General features: G+C 41.9%; 1 protein-coding gene across 2 annotated transcripts in view; it reads left to right on the top strand.

The window, feature by feature from the left end:
- RAD54L2 (RAD54-like 2 (S. cerevisiae)) overlaps positions 1–21,556 on the top strand; it is a 61,958-nt gene that overhangs the window by 15,445 nt on the left and 24,957 nt on the right. Inside the window, exons 2-8 of one of the 2 annotated variants that reach the window (XM_006892268.1) lie at positions 15,804–16,005; positions 17,230–17,369; positions 17,805–17,921; positions 18,447–18,673; positions 19,385–19,567; positions 19,717–19,850; positions 21,134–21,330. In XM_006892268.1, the coding sequence (XP_006892330.1) occupies positions 15,804–16,005; positions 17,230–17,369; positions 17,805–17,921; positions 18,447–18,673; positions 19,385–19,567; positions 19,717–19,850; positions 21,134–21,330 (1,200 nt within the window). Of the gene's footprint in view, positions 1–15,803; positions 16,006–17,229; positions 17,370–17,804; positions 17,922–18,446; positions 18,674–19,384; positions 19,568–19,716; positions 19,851–21,133; positions 21,331–21,556 lie in introns of those variants that run through there. The other variant, XM_006892269.1, reaches the window with a different exon arrangement.

Genomic DNA, 21,556 nt, shown 5'->3' with positions numbered 1-21,556 from the left:
TTCAAGCAGGGTTGTATCATCTACATAAGGGGAGGGCAGGGAGAAAAGTCCAACAATGAATGAATGGAAATCCAAAGTCTCTGTAAACTTTCATTAAAATCAATTTAAAGAAAAAGATCTTTCCACTCTGGCAGGTCAGGAACTCCCAACTTGCCCTGGCATTGCTCTTCCCATTTCACTGCCAGACAGGCTTCTGGTGTCGCTGGACTACTCAACCCAGCAACTGGTTGCCACTCTCTTGTAAACCTCGGTTGGTTTCACTTTGTGGTACAGTAAAGCCTGTAGCCGTAGGCTTGCAAGGATCTCCCATTCAGATTTCCGGGCCCACCTTCTTCTGTACAATTTCCTTCTCTTTCATGCCCATTCTCAAAATTTTAATTACTTCCGGTGCCCCCAAATCCCAGTCTCTGTCTCCTCAGCTTAGTGCTGCTTTGCTTGAACTCCAGCTACTTCTGTCACGTTAGTAAATTGTTCCTCGGCAAAGTGGGTGATTGTATGAATCCAAGTAAAAGGAATATTTTTAAAGAGAAAGAAAAAAAAAAATTAAAGAAAAAGGAAAGTTTCCAAGTAAAAAGAAGCAAGCATGATTGTATCATCTGTATAATACTAGGGGCAGTTTACTACTGTGACCTATATTGTGATTCCTTCCCCCCCCCCCCCTTTTTTTTATTATAGTCTTGAGTTGCCTTTGAACAGTGCCTGAAAACCTTTTTTCATATATTTTGTTCATTATTATAGTTAACTTCAAAGGGAGAGTATTCCAGTTACTTGAAGGCCCTCTATGAGGTGGATTGATTCAGTGACTGGGATAATTGGGATGGGAGTGTCGGAGACAGTGCGATTGGCACAGGACAGAGCAGAGTTTAGGGCTGTTGTACATAGGGTCGCTATGAGTTACAAGCGACTCGACGGCACATAACAGCAACAACAACAGTAACAGATGACTCTAAAACATAACCATTTAGAATATATGAATGTCTAGAACACACTGTACATGAATGAAACACAATGTACGTGAATGAAACACAGTGTAAATGAAAGAGTATATAAAACGGCAATGTACGTGAACAAAACAAAATGTATATGAATGATTATAGTAAAGCAGTAGTAAAATAAATAAGAACTCTCTTGAACCGTTAACTCCATTATGGTCATAAGTAGAAGTTTATCCCTCCAGTTCCTTTACATTATATAGTTCTCATTTACTCGACTCAACACTTAACAACAGCAAATTAGAAGGAAAGGGAGCTCCGGTGGCTTAGTGGATTAGGAGTTGCATGTCCACCCAGAGGGAAGCCTTTTGAAACTACCAGCTTCTCCATGTCAATCTCTCTTGTTGAGGGTCTTTTCTTTCTCTGACCCTCCACTTTTTCCACCTTACGTCTTTTTCCAAGGACTGGCCCCTCCTGTAACATGTCCAAAGAATGTGAGAGGAAGTTTCACTATCTTTGCATCTAGGAGAAATCTGGTTGCACTTCTACTGAGACAGATTTGTTTATTCTTTTGGCAGTCCATGGTGAATTCAGTACTCTTTTTTTTTTATTATTATTAAATTTTATTAGTTTTAATGAACATTTACAGGGATTTTGGGTTTTCATTCCTTCATTGCTGCACCGTTCTCTCTACCCTCCTCCCCCGTTTGTTCTTCTTCCCCCGCCCTCCGAATGTCTGTTTTAATTGTCCAATTGCCACAGTGCTTGTCAAAGCCAGTTCTGATTCATCTCCTTTGTCAGTGTGTCCTTTGCCATTCCCTATCACTCCTCCCTGAGACTTCACCCTGATTCATAAGGAAAAGGGGATGGTGTATTCTCTTAGCTACTTCCTGCTGAAAAGGGACGCTGTGGGTTTCAGGGTGAAGATCTTCTCTCACTACTCTAAAGGGCCCCTTTGGCAGTAGGAAACACATAGACTATTATGGAGATTGATTTTGGAATTTAGATGCACTGTTATTAATTGTGCTTAGCCATACATGTTCATATCCTTGAAGATGTATCATGGGGGTGTTGCAACCTAGAAGACACAAATTTAACTAACAAGTTAAAAGTACATGAGTCAAAAATTATGGAAAAGTAAAAGACAGGATTCTTTCATTGTTCTACAAACCCTCCCCCAGGTCCCCTCCACCATGTAGCCATCGCTCTAGACTCCTGTCATGACAGAAATACCTAGTCACATATCTCTCTTAGACAGTTTTCTCCCTCCTCTGTTTCAGTGCAGTATACATTATTGAACCCATCTTACTCAGTCTCTCCCCAACCCCGAGGTTAGTCCCATTCTACAACAGTGGCATCATGCAATATTTGTCCTTTTGTGACTGAGATATTTCACTCAGCATAATGTTCTCCATAGTCAACCATTTTGAATAATATTGGATGAGTTCCTTGTTTTTCAATGCAGCATAGTATTCCATTGTGCGAATATACCACAGCTTCTCTAGCCATTCATTTGTTGATGGGCACTTAGGTTGTTTCTAACTCCTTGCTATTGTGAACAAAGCTGCAATAAACATGGGTATGCATATATCTGCTTGGATGTCAGTTATGGTCTTTGGGGGTTATATTTCCAGTAGTGGAATTGCTGGGCCAAATGATATCTTTACCATCTCCACAATTGCAGGATATTGATTCTTCTGTCTTTCTTATTCATTATCTAACTTTCAGGTACAATGGGAAATAACTAAGAACACCATGGATTGGAACAGGTACACTTTAGAGAGGCCCTTGATAGCCGATTTTCCCAATGTCACATGTCTTTTGGTTTCTTGACTACTTCTTTCATGAATGTTGATTGTGGATACAAGTAAAATTAAATTGGAGCTCTGCCAACCAGTGGCAGGCAGATTGAATTCACTAGCTGCTCCTTGTGAGAAAGGCGGACAATCTCCTATGCAATGTATAACCTCCAAAACCCGCAGAAGGGTCCAGCTTTGGGGCTTGCGGCTGTTCAAACTCAATGGCAATGAGTTTGAGGTTGTATTATTATTATTATTATTATTATTGTTATTATTATTATTATTGTTATTTTCTTCTTGTTATTAGGAGCCATTGAGGCTGTGTATCACTCATGGTGACCCTATGAATGACAGATCCAAACCCTGGCCTATCCTGTGCCATCTTTATTATCCCCAACACTCGTGCCCATTGCCACACTCTCTGTATCATTACATCTTGCAGAGGGTCATCTTCTCCTTCCCTCACTCTCTACCTTTCCAAACATGATGTCCCATTCCAGTGAATAGCCTTTCCCAGGAGCATGCCCAAAGTATGTGAGATGAAGGTTTGCTGTTTTTGCCTTCAGGAAGCACTCTGCACCTTCTCTAGGTCACATCTGTTTGCTTTTTGACAGTCCGTGGAATATTCGGTACTCCTCTCCAACACCACAACTCAAAGGCATCAATTCTTCTGTCGTCCTCATTTATTGTCCAGCTCTTTGATGCATAGCAGGCAATTGGGAAAACTATGGTTCAGTTGTGCTCCAGTTAGTCTTTAAGCAGACATCCTAAGGCATCAGTTCTTCTGTCGTCTTCATTCAGTCGGGCTCCAGTTAGTCTTTAAGCAGACATCCTTGGACAGCAGACTTTCCTGGTGCTGTACTCCTGATCTCCTGACTGTTGGTACCAAGGATGTTGATTGTGGATGCAAGTAAGATGAAATCATTTGTAATTTCAATCTTTCCTTCATTTATCTTAGTGGTGAGAATTTTTGTTTTCTTGGTGTTCAGTTGTAATCTGTACTGAAGGCAGCAAACAGTCTTTGATCTTCTGAAGCAAGCGTTTCAAGTCCTTCTCACTTTCAGCAAGTATGGTTGTGTCATCTGCATAATGTAGGTTGTTAATGAGTCTTCCTCTGATCTTAATGCTCATATTCTTTTTCATAGCTTCTTAATGATTTGGTCTCCATACAGACTGAATAGATCTGGAGAAAGGATATAGTCCTGAGGTATACCTTTCTTGATTTTAAACTATGTAATATTCCTTTGCTCTATTCAAACAACAATTTCATGGTCTAGGTATAGATTTTGCATAAACATAATTAAATGTTCTGGAGTTTCCATTCTTCTCCATGTTACCCAAAGTTTCCCATGCACTTTACTGCCTCTGAAAACTCTCTGGAGGGTCAACTTATAGGTTGGTTCCAACTCGACAGCAAACAGCAAGTCATTAAGACATAGTCATTCTATTATTCTCTGCTTTCAGCTAGAACCCATCAGACAGCAGCATCCCGGTGCCATTGCCTTTTCTAAATCCAGCTTGAACTTCTGGCAATTTTCTGTCAATGACTTTTTCAAGCTATTATTGGATGATCTTTAGCAAGATTTTATTTGCATGTGATGTTAATGATGTTGTTGTTATGTGCTGTCGAGTTGCTTGTGATTCACAGCAACCCTATGTACAAGAGCCCTAAACCCTGCTCTATCCTGTGCCAGTCTCACTGTCTTCAATACACCTACTCCCAATACCCTAATCAATTCATCTCATCAAGGGTCTTCCTCTCTTGCACTGTCCCTCCACCCTCCCAAATGTGATGTCCCTCTCCAAGGACTGGTCCCTCCTTGCAGCATTCCCAGAGTATGTCAGACGAAGTTTCAGAATCCTTGCCTCCAAGGAGCAGCCTGGTTCAACCCTCTTTAGGATGAGCCTGTTCATTTTCCTAGTCCATTGTATATTCAGTACTCTTCTCCAGCACCACAGCTCAAAGGCATCAATTCTCTTTCTATCATCCCTAATCACTGTCCAGCTCTATGATGCATAGCACGCAATTGTGAAGACTATGGCCTGGATCTGGCGCACCTTAGTCTCCAGCCTGACATCATTGCTCTTCAGAACTCTGGATAAGTCGCTGACAGCTGACTTTCCCACTGCAGTTTGTCTCTTGATTTCCTGGCAGCTGGTACTGAGAGTGTTGATTGTGGAACCAAGCAAACTAAAACTGTTAATAATCTCAATCTCTTCACCATCCATAATGATGCTGCCAATTGGTCCAGTGATGAAAGTCTTTGAGCTTCAATCCGTATTGAAGGCTGCAGTCCTTGACCTTCTGCAGTAAGCATTTCAGGTCCTCCTCAGTTTCAGCAAGTAGGGTTGTATCATCTGCATAACATGGTTGTTGATGAATCTTCCCTATGCTGCATTTCTCCTCATAGAGCCCAGCCTCCCAGATAATCTGTTCTGGATACAGATTGAAAAGGTATGGAGACAGAATACATCCCTGGTAGACACCCTTCCATTCAGTGTCTCCTTGCTCTGTTCTGACAACTGCCTCTTGGTTCAAGTATAGGTTTCGTATAAACACAATCAAGTGTTCTGGGATTCCCATTATTCTCAGGGTCAGCCACAGTTTGTTGTGATCCACACAGTTAAAAACCTTTGCATAGTTAATGAAACACAGATAAACATTCTTCTGGTACTCTATGCTTTCTGTCAAGATTCATCTAACAGTAGCTATAATATTCCAGTACCATGGCCTCTTCTAAACCCAGCCTGCATATCTGGCAGTTCTCTGTTGATGTGTATTGTTCGATAATTTCCACTTTCTGTTGGATCACCTTTCTTCAAGTCAGTTGGCCAGATTGCTATCCTCTAAATTTCCTGGCATAGACTGGTGAGCACATCCAGTGATGCATCTGTTAGGTGAAACTTACCAGTTGATAGCCCTTCAATTCCAGGGGTCTTATTTTTGGCCAGTACCATCCATGCAACTTGAATTTCTTCCATCAGCACCAGTGGCTCTTGATCATATGGTACTTCCTGATATACTTCATTGTTGGCCAAGTCTTTTTGATACAGCAGCTCTATATTCCCTCCATCTTCTTTTAATATTTCCTGGGTTGTTCAAGATTTTTCCCATAGTGTCTGTCAGTATTGCAACTTGAGGCTTAAATTTGTTTTTATTAGTATAAACTTGATAAATGCCAAGCAAGTTCTTCCCTTTTTACTTTCTAAAAGCTTCAGCTGTTTGAACATTCTATTATCATACTTAGCTTTGTCTTCTTGAGCTGTCCTTTGAAATCTTCTGTTTATTTCTCACTTCCTAAGGCACTCCCAGGGGAGCAGCCACCAGGCCTTCTGAGCTTTTGGCCCCAAGGCCAAGAGGAACAATTTAGAACTTGTTATGTACCATCAAGTCAGAACTGACTCATAGCTGACCCTCTGGGAAGTTTTCCAGAGCTATAACTAGTACAGGAGGAAATTGCCCATTTTACGTGGAGCAGCTGGTGGATTTGAGCCATGTGCTTTTGGTATGGCAGAACAGCTTCTTACCAGTAGGCCACCAGAACTTGCCTAGTAAATCTTAATTTAGTGCCTAGTAATTCTTAATTTTTTTGAAAAGTATTGAGGGTTTTTAATTTGGGGAGGTTTCAAATAATTAAAAAAACAAAACAAAAAATATTAAAAGGAAAGATATTTTCATAGCTTTCTTCAGTAGTTACGAATATAAGGCCAATTCCCTCCAACATGGGGTATTTGGAATCAGAGCTTTAACACTGTATCATTGTGCTTGTACATAACTTCAAAGTGTGTTAACTATATTCTCTGAAAGATAATATCTTAGAATAAAATAAAACACAATACCTTTTATCATACATAAGTTTTAAAACAATAATTTTTTAATATAATCAGATAGCCAGATACTCTACAGTTGTCTTTCAAAAATTGCTTTTACTGGTAATTCTTTGTTCCTTACATGGTCCATATCTAGTTGATAAGTCTTTTGGATCTCTTTAGTCTATAAATTTTGCTACCCTTGTTTCCATTTTCTTTTCCCCTTGCAACTTATTTGCAAAAAAGGCTGCCTAATTGTCCTGTAATTTTTCATATTCTAGATCTTTCTGGCGGCAGCACTGTGTCTCCTTCCATGTGATTTATAGCTGCCGAAAATGGCTGGAGGATCAGCAATTAGTTGATCCCAACCCCTTGGCAAGGAGTCTGAGGGGGGTTTTTTGTTTTGTTTCTGCTTTTAGATTTCTGTCCTGTGTATTTTTGTATATTGGAAATGAGATTTTAAAATGTGTTCAGGTTCAGGAGCTCTGGTGGCCTAGTGGCAAGAAGCTGCATTGCAATCGCAGAGGTATGTGGTTCAAATCCACCAGATGCTTTTCTGGAGAAGGAGGGACAGTCTTCTCTTGTACCAGTCAGATCCAGTTTGACGGTACACACACACATACACACAGAGAAAATAATAAAAATTTTAAAAAAGTGTATTCCGTTTCAGTGTTCAAAAACTGTCCTTCATAGATTGTGGCATATATATCCCTATTGCATCACAGCAAAAGTCTTCCTCTACCTAGAGGGAAATGTGGAGGTAGAATAGACAGAACAGCTGAGGAAGACAGAAGAGCCCTGGAGATACTGGTGGTACCTCATACAGTAAGGGAAAGGTAAAGGATTTTCTTTCAAAGCTGCTCATTTCCTGAGCTAGATAGATGGTGTTCAGAACTCCCTCCCCAGAAGCTTATGTAAGTGTTCTTTGATGTTTGTTTAACTCTGATGATTACTAGTTCACGTGAAGGAGAAAGTTCACAGGTATTTGCAGCCAAGGCTGATTATACGGTCCTGAATGGGTCAGTAATTAATTGTCATTGGCTCTCAAGCCAGCAGACAGTAATTTACCTCAGTTGACTGTTTACCACCTTTTTGATGTTTTTGTCTTTCCCCCTCCATAGCTATTAGTGGGTTATATAATAGAACGTAAAGGAGTGCTGTTGTTTGAAAGTGAAAATTTGTTATTTTAGCTAGTCCATAAAGTTTCATAATTGAATATTTTGAAGGTACAGAAGAACAAATAGTGGTTAAGGGAACAATTAGTTATTGTAATTTTTGATATAACAGTGTTTTAAAAATAAAGAGTAGTTTGCTAAGGTGTGAGGTACACACAAAATATTTATGATGTTAAACAGATTCATCCTGGAAAGGGTTAAACCTGGCAGCTCCTTGGAGGCAAGGATTCTGAGGCTCCATCTAACACACTTTGGACATGTGAGGAGAGACCGGTCCTTGGAGAAGGACATCATGCTTGGGAGGGTGGAGGGACAGTGCAGGAGGAGAAGGCCCTCTATGAGGTGGATTGATTCAGTGACTAGGGTAATCGGAATGGGTGTGTTGGAGACAGTGCGATTGGCACAGGACAGAGCAGAGTTTAGGGCTGTTGTACACAGCGTCGCTATGAGTCGCAAGTGACTCAACAGCACATAACAACAACAACAACATCGAAATCAGAAATTTCATAAGCATCACTAAGTAGCAGTGAAGCACTGGTAAAATACTGGTTTAAATGACCAAAACCAAACCAAATCCACTCTGTTCAGGTCTTTCCCAGCTCACAGAATCCTGTAGTGGAGTGGAATCGCCACGTAGGGTTTCAAAGGCTGTAACCTTTAAGGAAGCTGACTGTCACATCTTTGTCCTCACAGAGTGACCAGTGATACAGTAAATGGCTGACTTTTTGGTTGACAACCAGACACTTAAACCATGGTACCACCAAGACTTCATGGCTTATATGTCAGTGAACCTTAAACTAATACATTTAATGACCAAAGGATCTTCATTTAACCCAAACCAAGGACTGCTTGGTGATAAGGAGCTGATTTAGACCTGTAGCTTCGTATAAAGAAAAAGGGGGAATAAGGAAAAAGGGAAAACCTCTGTCTGAACTAAGTGTGAATAAGAATTGTATGTACTTACTATGTCTGATCATCTTAAATTGCTGGTTTATGTGGCTACGGTTAGCCCCATGTCAGCTCTCACAACTTGGAATGTTCCCTGGTAAATCTTTCAGTGAGAAATGATTAGGTTCTGTTCTTCCAAACATCCTTTCCAACAGTTTGCATAGGTGAGCCAAAAGAAAGACCCAGAGAGCAATTAACAAGCTCCCACTGCCTTGTTATCTAAAGCCTGCCCTCTGTAAGCTGGGCTTGTCCTAACCTCCTTCTCTCTAAACTTGTCTCAAGCTATTCTTCCAAATGGTTGCTCAATAAATTTGGTTGTTATAGAAAAATAGAAGGATAAAAAAGAGCTTCAGGCTAGGAGAGTGACAACATTCGTTCTTAGTACTGGGCCAGGATACCTAACAAAGCACCAAGCTCAAGTGTGCCAACCTCACCCCAAGTGTATAGGCCACACTGCAGTACTGGTGGAAGTAGCCATTTGATAATGGCTATCACCTCTTGGGGAGTCTTCTGTCTAGCCTGGTTAGTGCAGGAGGAGGAGTTTTGCCTCTCATTTTAGGAGCATTGGTGGTTTCAGATAGGATTTTGCTTTCCATGTGGGAAATCCAGGTTCGATTTCCACTTGGTGCTCCTCATGTGTAGTTACCACTTATCTACCCATGGTAGTTTGTTAACAGAATGTTTAGATTTAAGATACACAAGGAAAGGCCTGAAAATGAGCCAAACAAATACTCTATAAGTTACATTGAACTAATCATGCAAGTGGCAATTCAGGAAGAAATCTTTCTGGTTTCTGAGTTCTGGAAGGCGGTGCAGCGTTATGTGACAATGGTGTAGAAAGAGTAGCTCTTTGAAGGGATGAATGCCTGAAGGATTATCTTAAAGGGCAATAGAATTGCTGACCTTTTTTTCCTGTGAAGTTTCAGATCAAAATTGGAGAACATTGTTTGAGGAGGGAAGTGAACTTGGGAGGGTAACAGATGTACAGCTCCAATTTTAGTTCTGAGGCTTGTCCAGATACCTGAGGAATCGTGTCCTCTTCTTTAGCAGGTGGGACATGTCTGGTGAGCCAAGGCTCGCCACGTTTCCCATGCTTCTGTCATGGACTCTGCTGTTTTGGGGAAACCTTTTGTAAATAACTTGCTGAGAATCCAGTAGCAATGAAAAGGAGAGTGAAGCTTTAACCTCTCATGCATGTTAATGGCATTGTAGTGTCTCTTTGTGACCTTTCCTTGACCATTTTCTCCTTGCATTTTAATAAACCTGTTACACATACACACCCCAAAACCCCAAAGAAAACAAAAACCCTGTCTGCCTGAAACCTTCATTGAACAGTCAGTGAGAGGGCAGAGGAAGGGGTTGCCAGTGTTGCTTCAGGGAATAAATCATCCTGGACATTCAGGTGCAAGTGTGGATGCTTGCATGCACGTGTACTTGCACACACTTTTACCGCCACGTTTGCCTCTCCTACCTCCTCTTCCTTCTAAATGCAAGGACAGTAGAATGTAAAATGCTTTTTGCAGTAGCCTTGTCAAGGATGGAGGTTGAATTCTGTGCCAGCATGCAGGGAAGGATCTAAGTCAGCCTTGGATGAAGGACTCCTGGGAAGAAGTAGAGAAGTGCTCACTGTGTAGGAAGACCCTTTCTGCTGCTGTGTTGCTGACTTCATTTTTATAGTCTCTGTTTGCTTGCATATATTTTCCCAGCCCATATCTATTTCCCATGTATATTTTGCTTGTGCTTCTGCATCTGTCTTGAGTACCATTTCTTCCTTTACTATTAGCTGATGCCTACTCATTCTGTTAGACTAAACCTGGGTCTTACCCTTTCCTAGGTGAGCCTGGATTAGGTTTCCTTTCCTAATGTGCTTTTTCTGACTAGTAGCCACTCACAACATTGTATACCTGTTCCCCTTGTGGTCCATTGCACTTGGCTTTGACTCAGGTCCTGATGCAAAACTAGTGCCCGAAAATGTGGTTGGCTCAGCTGAAAGCAGGGATCAGGAGAGGCAACATGTGGTTGGTTTGTGGCAGCAGTTAAAATACAGATATAGCCTTACATGAAGTCTATGTAAGAAACACTTATAACTCAGCAAACTGCTGTTTGCACATGCCATTTCAGATTCTCACTTTACGTTCTTATTTCTAATCTTCCAGGAAAGGATGCTAACCTCCCCAACAATTGGAAATCCCATTTAACTTTTAACTCTCAAAATTTAACTACTAACAGCCAACTATTGACCAGAAAAAATACCATAAACAGTCGGTAAATATATATTTTGTATATGTATTCTGTACTGCACACTCATAAAAATCTGCATTTTTAGTATGAGTTTAAAAGATATTTTTCTAAAAGTTTAAGGTTTTTCACAACCTGCTAGCGAAGTTGCAACATGTTTATGATTTTGTTCATGCACAATTCATTTGTCTTGAAATGATAGGCAGCTGTGGCCACAGATCGTCATTTATGGCATGTATCAAGCAGTTGAACTTTTTCTTGTAAATATCTTGACTCTTCTCTGTTTCTTGGGACTATTTCCAGCATTACAAGTGACACTTCATATGGATCCCATGGAGTTATCCAAGGTTTATGGTATTGCAGTAACCACAAAGAAAAATACATGCAAATCAGGAGAGAGCACTTTTTTGTTGTGAAACAATTTGCTGGAGAGATGAACTGCTTATTAAGGGGTGATTAGTGTCACAAAGTGATGGGATTTTTAAAAAAATCTCATTATAGGTGAATTCATTCATTTTAAACTTGTGTTATTCAAATATCAACTTTATAATTGAAGCCTATATTTCACTTACTTACTTACACACACAAGTGCTGTCTCCCAGCATGGGTGACTGAGTCCTGTGCTTTGTGCAGACCAGAATGGAACCCGTGAATGTGGAGCAGCAAGATTCAAAGCAAGAACTGCCCAGCTGGAAAAATCCATGCTGTTAATTTCTCCTCCTGCTTATTTCCTACATACTCATGTGCAAGCCTTTTCTACTTTTCAGAACTTCATCATCTTCCATTTAGAGTAAAACTCAAAACTCATTGCCATGGAATGGAACCAACTCATAGTTGACCCTCTAGCAGGTTTGTGGAGACTGTAAATCACACAAGAGGAGATTGCCCATCTTTCTCCTGTGGTACAGCTGGTAGAATAAGGAAGATGAAAAAGAAGTAGTAGAGTAAGGGAAAGAAAAACTCTACCTTGTAGACTTACTGTAAGTAGAAAAGATGATCTATATAAGAGAACAAGCCTGTACCTTTTACCTGGAATAGTAGTAGTAAGAACACCACATATGTTGTCTACTATGTTATGGGCATTGTTTTAGTGCCTTGTTTAGGCTGGCACATAGAATTGTCACCACAGCCTTTGAGGACATTGGAGTTGTTATTTGCTGCTTCTAATTGAGGAACTGAAAAGTGGAATAAGAGGTAGAACTGGAGTTTACACCCCAGCCTTCTGGCACTGTGTCCAGATGGTTAACCTCTCCACTGTATTCACTTAGGAAACACTAGAATGTCATGCTATTTTAGAATCTGGCACCAATATAAAAAGGGATCCCAGGGGACTCTGAATAATAGGGCAAGGCTGTATTGAGGCTCAGAAGGTGAGCAGTGTGGAGTATGCCGAGCGTCATGAGTCCTTGACTCGGCCACTGGTTACTTGTTAGTGTGTTTCAGTACAATAGGATGTGGCATCTATCCTTCAGAGTGGGGAGATCAGCTCCCTAGTTCATTGGTCACAGCAGAGCAACTCACATCCCTTTACCAAAGCTTCTATGTTAGAATGTTTCTTACGTTTACTTTATGTGTGTGTGCGCGCGTGTGTGTACCATCAAATAGGATCTGACTGATACAGGAGGAGATTGCCCCTCCTTCTCCAGCAGAGCATCTGGTGGATTAGAGCTGAATGTATAGCTGTGTTTCATTGATTATGCTAAGGCGTTTGACTGTGGATCATAACAAACTGTGGCTGACTCGGAGAAGAATGGGAATCCCAGAACATTTAGTCATGCTAATGAGAAACTTGTATTTGGACCAAGAGGCAATCGTCAGAACAGAGCCGGGTAACACCACATGGTTCAAAATTGGGAAGGGTGTACTCCAGGGATGTGTCCTATCCCCATACCTTTTCAACCAGTATGCAGAGCAGATTATCCGAGAGGCTAGGCTCTATGAGGAGAAGTGTGGCGTCAGGATTGGTGGAAGATCTATTAACAGTCTGCGTTATGCAGATGATACAACCCTACTTGCTGAAACTGAGGAGGACCTCATGCACTTGCTGCAGAGGGTCAAGGACTGCAGCCTTCAGTGTGGCCTGAGGCTCAATATCAAGAAGACAAAGATTCTCACCACTGGGCCACTTGGTAGCATCAGGATGGATGGCGAAGAGATTGAGATTGTTCACAGCTTCAGTTTGCTCGGTTCCACAGTCAACACCCTTGGCACCAGCAGCCAGGAAATAAAAAAACATATTGTGATGGAAAAGTCTGCTGTTAGGGACCTCTCTAAAGCACTCAAGAGCAACAGTGTCTCTCTGGAGACTAAGGTGCGCCTGATACAGGCTATGATCTTTGCAATCACTTGTTATGCATCAGAGAGTTGGACAATGGATAGGGAGGATAGAAGGAGAATTGATGCCTTTGAGCTGTGGTGCTAGAGAAGAGTATTGAATGTACCATGGACTGCCAAGAAAATAAACAGACTCATCCTGGAGAGGGTTAAACCAGGCTACTCCTTGGAGGCAAGGATTCTGGGGCTTCGTCTGACATACTTAGGACATGTTGTAAGGAGAGACAGGTCCTTGGAGAGAGACATCATGCTTGGTAGGGTGGAGGGACAGCGCAGGAGGGGAAGACCCTCAATGAGGTGGATTGATTCAGTGACTGGGGTAATCGGGATGGGTGTGTCAGAGGCAATGCGATTGGCACAGGATAGAGCAGGGTTTAGGGCTGTTGTACATAGGGTCGCTATGAGTTGCAAGCGACTTGACGACACATAACAATAACAACAACAACAACAATCTCTGGGATTGCAGTGCAGCTTCTTGCCACTAGGCCACCAGAGCTCCCTTTACTTTTATTTTTGAGACACTTGACTTAATACTTAAATAAAAATGGCTGAATAAATGAAGAGGCAAATCTCCCTTATAGAAAAATTCCAAATTTGTGTGTGTGTGTGTGTGTGTGTGTGTATATATATATATGTGTGTGTGTGTGTGTGTGTGTGTGTGTGTATTTGAAACAAGAAAAATAGAAAGCTATTAATAGAATACCTCAGTAATAATGGCTCTAGATAAGATCTACTGATGAATGCTAAAATTAGTAAGTGAAACTTTCAAGGAGAAACAGGATATTGTATAACCTCAAAGTATCTTCTGCAAACTACTTCTTTTTTGTTGTGGTTTTAACATATGTTTAGGAAGTATTTAATAGTCTTATCTTCAGGAGGTGGAGCTTAACTCTCTTCTGCTTGAATGTAGGGTGGAGTTGGTCCTAATGAAGATTAGATGGTGGAAAGGGAGAGATAGTAACCACATACCTTTGCATTGGCAGTGCAGTGCCATACCACTAAGCCACCAGAGCTCCCTTATTTGTGGCCAGTGACTTGATGGCACATAACAACAATAACAACTCTTTAAAAGACATGTGTCCAAGGGTATGCAGGACAAAAAGAGAAAAGATGAATGAGCTGTCATGGATTAAGAAAGACAAAAGTCTGCAGTTTGAAACCATCAGTTGTTCCGTGGGAGAAAGATGTGACATCTGTTTCCATTTAAAAAAAAACAGGCTAGTAATTCTACTGAGAAGTTCTGTTCTTTCCTGCAAAGTCACTAAGAGTCAGACTTGACCTGATAATTGGATTTTAAGAAGCCATGATCACTAAATGCAGCATTGCATCTTAGAACAGAACAGAAAAAGGGCATTGATGGGAAATTGTTGCAACCTGCATTAAGTTAGTAGTTTAGTGGGGGAAAAAACAACCAAAAAACAAAAAAACCCCTCCTGGCTTATTGCTGCCTAAGAACCATGTGACATTGACTAGAGCACCATAGTGCTCTAGTTACAGCATTTATGTTTACATATGGCATTTTTGGCACCTTAGTTATGGTGTTCTTGTTCTAGTTTTTAATTAATCTTAACACTATAAAGACCTTTTTTGGTCCATGCATCTGTGAGACTCTTGAGGACTTGGGGACAGGCTGATAGTCTGTGTTTCTGCTAAGGCGTGCCTACCCAGCGAACAGAATACTGCCTGCCAGGTCAAGGAGAGGGGTGTGTAGCTGGAACTCCCCAACGTGAATGTAAGACCCTGTTGGTATTTGATGCTCCATATGACATTCCTTCTGCTTGGAATCTCTTCCTGTTCCTTGCCCCATCCTTAAGTACTTTGAAGCCTTGTGCTCATTTCTTAAAGCCTAATTAACATTTTATTTCCCATATCATTCCTTGTATGATCATGTAGTGTGCAGTGTCTCATCCATTCCCATGACTCTGATACAGTTATTCTTGGTTGTACTAATTATCTCTGGTAGAAAAATGTTATCAAGCTTCTAGTATGTTTAGATCTGCCCCTCCTGCAACATGCTTCCTTTGTTTTATCTGTGTTTGTACATGCTGTCTCTCCCTGAACAAAACACAAGATCCTTGAGGGAAAGAAGATCCCTGAAACATCTAGAAAAGCCATGTGTTAAGCTTTATTAAATGGCTAATTGAATGAAAATGCCTTGAGACACTGAAAAGGGGATTGTTTTCCCTGTTTGGACATGAAGGGTGAAAGGACTTGACCTGGAGTGTGAGGTGTATTGGGTACCCAGGCTGTTTCAGCAGGCTGTCTCTTTCTGAGCAGTCTGAGCTCATGCTGCGTCCTTGCTAAGTTATAGTAAGAGGTCTGGCGGTCAGTGTGCAGCCTACTCAGGACCAGGCTTGACTCTGGGAATGCACATCAGTCCTCACAGCAGCTCTGCAATGTAGATGTCTCTGTCCTCCTTTTATAGATAAGCTCATTAAGTTTCAGAGAAGTTTAAATAATACCTTAGGTCACCAGCCATTACGTTCTTGAGTTGGGATTTGGATACAGGTGTACCTTCACCCCCACTAAAGCCGCTCCCTGGCATTCCTTCCCTCTTGTCTTTTCAGACCCATCCCTGAAAGGCATGTGCGGCACTGAGTGTGCCCAACTGGGAGAAGATGGGCAGCAGCCGCCACGGTGCACTTCAACTACCTCATCTCAGTCTGAGCCTTCAGAGCCGCTCAGGCGCCACCAAGACAAGAGCCTTGCCTCTGACGACCCCAAGAAGAAGAGAGCTCAGAAGCCCTCCCACTTGAGGCGAAACATACGGTGAGCTGTGGAAGCATAAAGATGGACTGCCTTCATCCTAGAGCTGGGGACAGCAGGAGGACTGGTTTGAGCGGGAGAATTTGCTTTCCAAAGGAGAAAAGTGTTAATGGCCCCTATTAGCAGTGACTTGGTCTAGTACCAACATGTCTTGGAGAAAATGCAGTTAGAGTGCTCTTTGGAGGCAAAGAAAATAAAGCTTCATCTCATATACTTTGGTCATTTTGCTGGGAGAAGGCCATTCTTGAAGAGAGGTATCATGCTTGGAAAGGCAGAGAGTTCCTGAAGGAAAGGAAGACCCTTAACTAGTTGGATTGACATAGTGACTGCTACAGTGGGTTCTAGTGTCAGAAAATGTGAGGACAGCGCAGGATATGACAGGGTTCAGATCTGTTGTTCATAGGGTGACTATGGATTGTATGTGACAGCACCTAACAATAACATTAACAGTAAATGTGCATCTCGGAACCTTGGTTGTGGGCTGGCTCAGGGTGTAGGGAGGAGTGGCACTTACCCTTAGGGGAATGCTTTGCTCTTTGTAGACTTCAGGAAGCAACTGAAAGATGATAGAATGTTCTGGGTTAGCTTCTCTGTTTCATCTTCTGTTTTTCCTTCCGTGTCATAATAAGGAATGGGATAAAATAAGCTAAATTCTCATCTTTTTAGAACTCAACTCCAGATACAGGAGACTGGCCCAAAGCAAAGTTTCTTCTTTGAGCTAAGAAATGAGCAGATACGAACTTCTTTAACTTTCTGAATGTCTTACAATTCTTACTTCTATCAAGTAGCAACTTGTGTAGTTGGAAGGAGACAGATGGTAGTCCCCCTACACTTAAAAAAAACCCACAATAACTTACTAGTGTTATTCCAAGTTTGGAATAAGGAAGTATAATCACATATAATCCCACTTCCCCATATATCAGCTCTGATTTTTTAGGATCTCTCTTTATACTTTATAACCATGCTACTCTTGACTCTTGATATATTGTATTTAGAGACAAGTTGGCATGGTATGTATCGGGTAAAATAGTACGGAAGATTTATTAGCCCAGAACCACTTAGACCTTCAAGTCCCATTTTTCTCCCTTTCTCATTATAGTAGGACTGTAGGGCTTCTCCTCCTCCCTGCTAAATCCCCTGAGCTTGGCAATGGTGATTGCCCTCTTTAGTCTTGACATTCTATGATTTAAATCTCAAGTGAACCCACTTGTGTGTTCTCTTGTCTAGAAAGCTGCTCCGGGAGGATCAGTTGGAGCCAGTTACCAAAGCAGCACAACAGGAAGAGCTGGAAAGAAGGAAGCGCCTGGAGCAACAGAGGAAAGATTACGCAGCCCCCATTCCCACTGTTCCCTTGGAGTTTCTCCCTGGTAAGCAGTGGACCTGGCTAGGGTGGCTTCATGCTTCCTGGAGAAGAGGCCCACTTGTTGAGGGATAGGTCAGCAATAAGATTGTAGAAATCCTTTAGAGTCATTCAGCTTATTGATAGGATGCGTTCAGAAGAATTTAATTCTAAAAGTTAAGGTCAATGAAAAGATTCTCTTCAAATTGCTTTCATGTAGATTTTCTTCCCATAACTTTGGATCTTAATATACCAAGAGGTTGAGACCTTTTCTAGTGGCCAGCGAGAAGAATCTAGTAGAGAATAAGGAATTTGGAAAGAGGGCTATAGGTTTATGGGATGGGCTCTACATCCTGTGCTCAGGGGATCCTTTCCATTGAGAGTCTCCAAGGGTGGTGACTCATTTTGGGTAATTTGTTTGATCTAAATGTCTTTCTGACATTCCTTCTGTCTTTTTTTCCAGAAGAAATTGCCCTAAGAGCAAGTGATGGTCCCCAACTGCCTCCTCGGGTCTTGGCCCAGGAAGTCATTTGCTTGGACAGTAGCAGTGGCAGCGAGGATGAGCAAAGCAGTCGAGATGGTAAGACCAAGCTCGAGGTACCTCTCTCTCCTACCCCAGGTTTTGCCTTGGGAGATAGGCTATACCTTTGAATAGAAAAGCGGTCATTGCCATCGAGTTAGAACCAGCTCATAGCTGACTCTCCAGCAGGCTTTGAGAGGCTATAAATTGCAGGAGAGTAGATTGCTCTTCTTCCTCCTTTGGAGCCACTGGTGATTCAAACTCCCAGGGAGATGTTGCATTTAGGTCAGCAGTGCAACTCACTTCGTCCTCTGCCCCCAAAGTTGAACAGTAAAGAGTTTAGCCTTTCCTCATGCAGTTTGAGGTCTGACTTGACAGTTTCCACTGAGTCTCCTACGTAAATGTAAAAATTGTCTTTGTCTTAACATGAAGCTACAAGAGAGAAAAGATAAAACTCACAATTTTTGAAAGTGAAAACACGTTCTCACTTTTAAGTTTCCATGTATGCTTTGCTGCTCTGACAATGGGAAGTCACGTGTCCCTGTTCTTGGACTAATTTTTTTTTTTTACTCCTGGCTGTCTCAGAGGTGATTGAACTAAGCTCTGGAGACGAGGACACTCTGCACATTGTGGACAGCAGTGAATCTGTCAGTGAAGAGGATGAGGAGGAGGAGAAAGGTGGCACCCATGTGAATGATGTCTTAAACCAGCGTGACGCCCTGGGGAGGGTCCTTGTCAACTTGAACCACCCTCCAGAGGAGGAGAATGTCTTCCTGGCCCCGCAGTTGGCACGGGCAGTGAAACCTCATCAGGTACAACACATCTTCCCTCCCATTTTCCTCTGTGCTCCCTTGTGGACACTGCCTGTTGGTGATTGTGTAGCTAGACAGCCTGAGAGGTGCTTCTTGGTACCACAAGCTGTTCTGATTCTTCCCCTTTGAATTGATGCTTCACAATTTCTGACAGGTAGGATGGTCTGAGGAAAGGGAAGATAAAACCCTGAAGTTTACCTTATCTTGTGGATTTCTTGGCTAAGTCTTAAGCCAGCTTCTGTGAGATGAATAAAACTGATCTTGAAGCTACATTACCAAAGGCAGCATTTTTATTTAGAAGCTATATCTTCAGAAGAGACATAGCTATCAGATGTCTGGGGGACTTTCCAGTAGAGAAGAGAGAGCACTGTTAGGATAACGTATTGCTTCAGAGCCTGGATCCAGGATCAGTGAGTGAGAGTTTCGTGAAGGCAAATGGAAGAACTCTAGCAGTAAGAGTGGCTCCATATGGAATGGAATGCTTGATGCTACAGATTCTTGTGTCAGGTGGAAAAGTTTCTTTCACATTTCTTCCCAAAAAGACAAACACTGTGTAATAGGCCAGTCATGGTCCAGGGAAACTTCTGTAGCTGTCAGCACTAGCTATAATGCCTCATCATTTGCTTAATTCTGACTAATCCCATAGAGAGTAAATTCAGAATCCTGGAATTAGCTAGCCCCTTTGAACTTTGTCTGTGTTTCTCCTATCAGATTGGTGGGATCCGGTTCCTATATGATAACCTAGTGGAGTCCCTGGAGAGGTTTAAAACCAGCAGTGGCTTTGGTTGTATCCTAGCCCACAGCATGGGTCTAGGGAAAACTTTGCAGGTGATCTCTTTCGTTGATGTCCTCTTCCGACACACGCCAGCCAAAACAGTCCTTGCCATTGTTCCGGTAAGAATTCGGGAGGATTCCACTCAGTAACCCCTCTAAAGAGCTCTGACTAATAAGCCTTTACTAGAAGCTAAAAAACATGATAAACTTAGCTCTGAGTTTGTCCCTTAAAAACCAAACCCTCTTCTTTGGACTTGGCGTTTTGACAGGTCAATACTCTTCAGAATTGGCTGGCAGAGTTCAACATGTGGCTTCCAGCTCCTGAAGCCCTTCCTGCTGACAACAAGCCGGAAGAAGTTCAGCCCCGATTCTTTAAAGTTCATATCTTGAATGATGAGCACAAGTAGGTGGCCTACTCTCCCCTCCCTGCCCCTTTTCCTTTTAGATTTCCACGTCAGGGGCCCATATATCAAGATGCTGTGTTGGGATATGTGCCCTACCAGAATCCTTTTGATTTCTTGCTGGGTCCCTTTTTGCTATTTTTTTATTTCTCTCTTCTAAGTTGTATTTGGTTTTTTCCTCTCCCCAGTCAAGCCAGAGTTTTGTGGCCTAAAAGCTGGTTTGTGCTCTGTTTGAAGGTGATTTTATATATTAAAGGTCTACATTCATGGTCATGTTTTCTCATGTGTAAAATTCAACCAGATGGAACAGACCTTTCCAGCTCTTAGCTTTTTATGTTTTTCTGTATTTAGAAACTCAGTCACCAATATCTCTTCTTTTAATCACTGATCTTCAATTGTCCTTTAATAGCACAACTTCCAAAGCTTGGAAAGATGCAAACCTTGTTTTTATTTTAGATTTAAATTCAAAATAAAAAGGGGTTTATATTTCCATTCTATAAAGTCAATGTGAGTTCCTAAAATCTAGGACTGTTTCTTGATCTAAAGTAGCTATCTAGCTTCATTCATTCGCCTTACGGACATGGATGATTGAAAAGCCTCTCTTTTCTTCAGAGGCTACCATTTGTGATGTCTGGTCACCTCCAGGGAGACTGTGAGTGGTCTTTTGGGCTGGCGTCACCTGCCCTGCTCTGTTTTGATTGCAGGAAGGTTAGGGCACGAGAAGTTAATGACATTTAGCCAGGACACTTGTTTAGGAATTGGGGTGACTTTCGGTATTCATTTGGTTTCTGTTGCTCTTTTTCTTTTATTGCTTGTCACACTTTACTCAACCGGTGCCAGGAAGGGGAAGTGAATAGTGTCACCCTTCCTCCTATTCCTTGTATTTATCACAAGAATAACTTGAAAGCCTCCTCCAAAGGAAGAGCTACAGCTGTGTGTATACATCCAAGAAGAGTGTCATTTTCATTTACCTTGTGTTGTTAAATGACTGTGTATCTTGCTGTCTAACTGTCCTAAGTTACCCAGTCCATCCTCAGTGCAATTAGAATCTCCAGGACACTAGGGAAGTCCTTGGGCAGCTGGCCAGCGCTATGCTTGCTGCCACATGAAGTCTTTGACAATGAGAAATTCTGAATGAGTATCAGCACAGCTTGGATTGTGAAGAATTCTTCCCGGGGAGGAGTAGAAGCAATACTACTTTTTTTGTGGCCAATCTTTTTTTTTTGATGGTTCTATTGAGATAGAATTTGCATAAATAACACAGTTCTCTCTGTTCACTCTGTAGGACCATGGCATCTCGTGCTAAAGTAATGGCCGATTGGGTGTCAGAGGGTGGGGTGCTGTTGATGGGGTATGAAATGTACAGACTGCTCACCCTGAAGAAGTCCTTTGCAACCAGTAGACCGAAGAAAACCAAGAAGCGTTCTCACCCGGTCATCATAGATCTGGATGAGGAAGATCGGCAGCAAGAGTTTCGGAGAGGTGAGCAGTGTGCCCTAGGCATTTCTCATTGGGGACATTCCAGGAAAAAAGAAATCGCTTATACCAGTTGTACGTGGGCAAATATGAGGTGTTTTATTGCTGTGACTTGTTGGCATGAACTGAAAATCCTGGTCCCCAGGATGGGTGGGATGGCTTCTGCTTGCCCTCAGAAGTACAGAGTACTGAGTGTTGCTTCCTCTGTATGCAGTAGGGTTCCAGTTAGGTC

The sequence above is a fragment of the Elephantulus edwardii genome, unplaced genomic scaffold (genome assembly GCF_000299155.1).
Source record: "Elephantulus edwardii isolate Elephantulus edwardi_28Jun2011 unplaced genomic scaffold, EleEdw1.0 scaffold00113, whole genome shotgun sequence".
Classification (NCBI taxonomy): Eukaryota; Metazoa; Chordata; class Mammalia; order Macroscelidea; family Macroscelididae; genus Elephantulus; species Elephantulus edwardii.
Note: the sequence above shows the minus strand (reverse complement) of the source record. Positions and strands in the feature narration are given on the sequence as shown.